The sequence below is a fragment of the Silene latifolia genome, chromosome Y (assembly GCF_048544455.1).
Source record: "Silene latifolia isolate original U9 population chromosome Y, ASM4854445v1, whole genome shotgun sequence".
In the NCBI taxonomy this organism is placed as follows: Eukaryota; Viridiplantae; Streptophyta; class Magnoliopsida; order Caryophyllales; family Caryophyllaceae; genus Silene; species Silene latifolia.
In genome coordinates this window covers 53649832-53655061 of record NC_133538.1, presented here as the reverse complement: position 1 = coordinate 53655061, position 5230 = coordinate 53649832, and the positions used below count along the sequence as shown (strand labels likewise).

The following is a 5230-nucleotide window of genomic DNA, read 5'->3' as shown; positions in this document are numbered from 1 at the left end:
TTTAGACATATGCCGCATTCTGACTACTTAACCTTGTTCAAGACGCAAGGTGTGTTCATCACGTTTAAAGCCAACAGGGGCGTCCCTTAGGCAAGTTTATCGTTATCCTAGGACCAGTGGAACATTGCAGGATCCTGGTTGCTCAGAGATCCCTGCGCTCCTTATGTTTGTGCATGCATGCTGGGGCCCTAACTACGTCGAGTACTCTGTGTTGATAGCTATCTTTGGGGGTGGTATCCGGGGTAGCTGCATGAGATTTGAGCTGTCGGCCAAGCTCTCCTTCGTATGTTCCACAAGCCGCCTGGTGAGGGTGCTCCTATTGGAGATTTAGGTTAGGCACGTTGGATTGTCATGTGCCTTGTCACCCCACATTCATAGTTGACAGTCCTGCTGGCAACACTTTCAACATAACATAGACGTTAGAATACAGAGTGGTAATTTCAAAAGAGCCTAAAATAGAGAAAATATATCATATCAATGTGAAGTACCTGGCGCTATCTTATGGGGTTCCAGAGCAACCATGGTCCCAGGAAGCTACAAACCACACAACTCCAATTACAGTTTTAAAGTTTGAAGAAATGTAAATAAACGAAAAAAGAAGTGAAATAAAAGTTGGTAGTATGCCTATTATTTTTTTTATTTTTTTTAGGGTTTTTGAATACAAACTTTGTACACTAAATTCTACTTGTTATCAAAAGTGATACCTCTTCAGGTGAAGTATGTTCCATGGTTTGTGTATTATGTGACCATCCATGGTCATCAGTCTGTACGCCCCATGGCCAACAACGCCTTCAACCTGGTATGGTCCTTCCCATTTATAGGCGAATTCGCCTGCTTTGCAATTTCTGGTGTTTTGGAACACCTCGCGGATAACCAGGTCTCCTACCTCCAGGAGCCTGATTTTTACGTTCTTGTTGTAGCTTTTGGCGACTGACTGTTTGTAGGCAGCCAGACGTATCTTCGCGCTTGCTCGCAGCTCATCTATCGTGTCCAGGCTCCTGATCATTTCTGGACTGTTCAGTTCCCCTGTCATACATCCATACCTGTGGGTTAGAACTAGAACTTCCGATGGAATTACTACTTCTGCACCAAACACCAGGCTGAAGGGTGTTTGACCCGTCGCCGTCTTTGGTGTAGTTCTGTCTCACCATAGTACCAGTGGCAACTCATCGACTCACTTTCCTCCTAACTTCTCCAATATCCTTCTTAAATTGTCCATGATGATCTTATTGCTAGACTCAGCTTGCCCATTAGACTTTGGAGTCCTGGGTGCTGACTTCTTTAGAGAGATGTTCCACCTGGCACAGTATCCTTCTGCGCCGTTTGGCACGAATTGTGATCCGTTGTCACATATAATTTCTCATGGGATACCAAACATGCAGATGATATTACGTTTGATAAAAGAAATGACTTAATTATCTTTTACCTCAGTGAATGCTTCTGCCTCTATCCATTTGAAAAAACAGTCCGTCATTGCCAGCATCCATAGTCTATTTCCTCGGGCCCTTGGAAGAGGGCCCACGATGTACATTGCCCATGTCATGAATGGTCATGGGTAGAGAGATGATTGGGTGCAAGGGTTCTGCTGGCTGATGGATCATTGGTGCTCACCTCTGGCAGGTATCACATTTTCGAGCATATTCTGCTGAGTCTGCCTTCATTGTAGGCCAGAAGTAACCTTGTCTGAGAGCTTTGTTTGAAAGGCTCTTACCCCTGCATGGTTTCCACATTCACCACTGTGGAGGGCATGCAATACGGTTTGTGGTTCTTGTATATCCAAGCATCGTAAGTAGGGTCCTACCAGTGATTTTCTGAAGAGCACATCATCAATCAGCGTGAATCTGGAGGCCTTCATTATGAAACCCCTTACCTCCTTCTTATCGTCTGGTAAGTTGCCATGCTTTAGCCAGTCCAGGTAAGGCAGGCGCCAGTCCAGGTCAGCTGCCTGATCGTCTATGTTTGATAGAACATCTAGTCCACTTTCCATATCTTTCTCATCTTCCAGCTCTCCTTTGTCCACTTCCTCCGTCTTTTGGATTGACGCCTCCAACACATGCGCAATAGGGATATTGGCCAACTCCGTTGGCTTGAAAGTTGCCCCCAGGGTTGTCAGGGTGTCAGCCTCTATATTCTGGTCTCTTGAATCTGCTTGAGCTTGTAGTCTTTGAATTTCTATTTTAGCTCTTTTTCTACTTTTAAGTATGCTATCATCTTTAAATCCCTGGCTACATATTCATCATTTACGCGGTTGACTATAAGCAAGGAGTCACTATATACCTGTAGGTTTCGAACTCCCAACTCCAAAGCTAGCTGCATCCCTAGTATCAAGGCTTCGTATTCTGTCTCATTGTTAGTTGCCTTAAATTCACAACGAACTACTTATGCTATGAGATCTCCATGTGGAGATCGCAAGATTAGGCCTACACATGCCCCCCTTTTGATTAGAGGCACCGTCAATGTGCATCTGCCAGACTTCTGCCTCCTTATCTCCTTTGAGGGTTAAAATTTCTTTGTCCGCCAGGTTTTGGATAGCTGGGCTGAAGTCTGACACGAAATCTGCTAATGCTTGCGATTTTATCGCTGTTCTTGGGTCATACCTAATGTCATACCCACTGAGGTGTACAGACCATTTTGACATTATTCCTGACAACTCAGGCTTTCTCGTTATAGATTTCAGTTGGTCGTTAGTCACAACATGTATGGTATGGGATTCAAAGTAAGGGCGCAGTTTGTAAGATGCAATAACAAGTGCAAGTACCAATTTTTCAAGAGAAGTGTAAGCAGAGACTTGCTTACGTAGTAGACTGGCCGTTGCTCTTTATCCTGTTCCCTGACTAGGACCACGCTTACTGCCACCTCTGTGACGGCTAAGTAGAGGAACAACGGTTCTCCTTGTTCTGGTTTCGATAGCAATGGCGGGGTGCTGAGGTACTGCTTCAGCTCCCTGAATGCTTGTTCATGCTCTGCGGTCCATTCGAACCTCTGGCTCTTTTTTAATATATCGTAGAACAACCTGCATTTGTCTGAGGATCTTGAGATGAACCTGCTCAAGGATGCTACCTTTCCTGCTAACCGTTGCACATCTTTTGGCTTTTCTGGTGACTCTAGTTGTAACACTGCCTTAATTTGCTCCGTGCTGGCTTCTATTCCCCTTTGAGTTACAATGTAGCCCAAGAAATTTCCGGATGAGACTCCAAAGGTGCATTTGGAAGGGTTCAGCTTTATTTTGTATTCTCTGAGTGTGCTGAAGGTTTCTGCCAGATGCCGCATGTGATCCTTGGCCTTCTCAAATTTTACTACCATATCGTCAATTTATACCTCCATGGTTCTTCCTATTTGCTCTTTGAACATTCTGTTGACTAATCTTTGATACGTGGATCCCGTATTCTCCAGGCCGAAAGGCATAACATTGTAGCAGTATATCCCTCTCTCGGACATGAACGTTGTCTTCTCCTGGTCTGCTGGATCCATTTTGATTTAGTTGTAACTACTCCAGGCGTCCAGGAATGTTAGCATCTCATGTCCAGCTGTCGCATCTACCATTGCGTCAATGTGTGGTAGTGGGAAGGGATCCTTTTGGCATGCTTTATTGAGATCGGTGAAGTCCACACATACTCTCCACTTTCCATTCTTCTTGAGCACTAATACCACATTTGATAGCCATTTTGGGTATTTTACCTCTCTTATTTTGTTCACTGCCAGTAGGCTATCTACCTCTTGGTTGATCACCTTGTTCCTTTAAACTGCAAATTTCCTCCGTCTTTGCTGGATGGGCTTGCATCCTAGATCTACGCTAAGCTTATGTGTTATGATAGATGGGTCTATCCCTATCATGTCGTCATGGGGCCATGCGAAATAATCCATGCTGTCTTGCAGGAATTTAATTAAGTGTTGCCTGGGGTCACCTGTGCACCCTGCCCCTATTAGTATTTTTCTTTCTTGGTGTCGTTCGTCCAGGTTGATTTGGCCTAGCTACTCGGCTGGGGGCTCGATGTATTCTTCCTGGACGCGCTGCTTCTGTAATTACTATGCTGGCGGGTTGGCTGTGCATTTTAGTGCCTTCTTATTGCAACCTCTGGCTTCCTCCTGATCTCCTTTTATCTTTTCTACTCCCAAGGCGTGGGGAACTTCACACATTCATGATACGTTGAAGGGACTGCTTTTATTAGATGCATCCATGGTCTACCGAGGATAACATTGTAGGTAGATGGTTCATCGATGACTAGGTATCTTACTTACTTATTGATTCCTCCTGCATATGTAGGGATCACAATCTGCCCTAATGAAATAGATGTTTCTCCACTGCATCCTACCAGCGGGATGGTTTTCTTCTGGAAATCCTTCTCGCTGAATCCCATGTTCTTTATGGTTTTCAGCATGACTAAATTAACCGAGCTGCTAGTATCTACCAGAACCTTACTCACCGTGTAGTTAGCCATTGATAGTGTTATGATAAGTGCATCGTGGTGCTCTTGGCTGTCATGGACATCTTCCTCGTCGAAGGTGACAGCATGCAAGTCATCGTGAGAAATTCTTTAGGAGGTTTTTGGCCGCCGAATATGTTAGTCCCCTTAGGTCTGAGCCGCCTATTATCACGTTTATTATTTTGGTGCATGTAGGCGGTGTGGTAGGTTTAGACTGTTTTGCGGATCCCATCTTATCCTACTGCTTGCCCCCTCGTGGTAATAGTGGCTTAGCTCTCCCTGCTCGTACAGGCGCCTGACCTCCCTGCGCAAAGTGTAGCAATCCTCTGTTGTGCGTCCGATGTCACGATGGAACTCGCACTTCTTCTTCCTGTCTTTTCGCCAGGATTGTCCTTCTACTGGTGGCCTGGGCCACCTTACTCCATCCCCCATTTCTCTGAGCGCCTTCAGAATTCCACCGATGCCAGTTGTGAATCCATACTCTGCTAGTGTAGGGAGTTGCTAATTCTCCTCTCTGTTGTCGATTCTATTGATTCCCCTTCCATATAGTTTATATCTCTCCTCCTTTCTTCCGGTGGACTGCTTCCTGCTTGACATCTCCATGGCTGATGTGTTGGACATGCTTGCCGTGCTTGGCACACTAGCTCTGGCGAGCATGTCTTCGTCTAGTCTGATCGCTGCCGCAGCCTTTTCTTGCACCGCCTCAAACCTATGACAAGGGTGCATAGTCAGCTTCTTATATAGGTCTGACTCGTGGTGTAAGCCCTTCCTGAATGCTTCCACTACTGTTGACACATCACACTCCC

At 45.4% G+C, this 5230-nt stretch overlaps 1 protein-coding gene across 1 annotated transcript; it reads right to left on the bottom strand.

Moving 5' to 3' along the window:
• Positions 1-1657: 1657 nt before the first annotated feature.
• LOC141628059 (uncharacterized) lies at positions 1658-3303 on the bottom strand. The gene is made up of 4 exons (XM_074441247.1): positions 2759-3303; positions 2474-2612; positions 2278-2358; positions 1658-2221 (listed from the first exon to the last, which is right to left on the bottom strand). The coding sequence occupies exons 1-4, from the start codon at positions 3301-3303 to the stop codon at positions 1658-1660; spliced, it is 1329 nt and encodes a 442-aa protein (XP_074297348.1).
• Between the last annotated feature and the right edge of the window lie 1927 nt (positions 3304-5230).

Excerpts from the sequence above, each read along its gene's own strand:
- LOC141628059 (XM_074441247.1), bottom strand. The coding sequence starts at position 3,303 with ATGGTAGTAAAATTTGAGAAGGCCAAGGATCACATGCGGCATCTGGCA. Across the intron at positions 2,613-2,758 it reads ACACTTCTCTTGAAAAATTG|TGGGTATGACATTAGGTATG; the intron begins GTACTTGCACTT and ends TGTACACCTCAG. Across the intron at positions 2,222-2,277 it reads TGGGAGTTCGAAACCTACAG|GGATTTAAAGATGATAGCAT; the intron begins GTATATAGTGAC and ends ATATGTAGCCAG.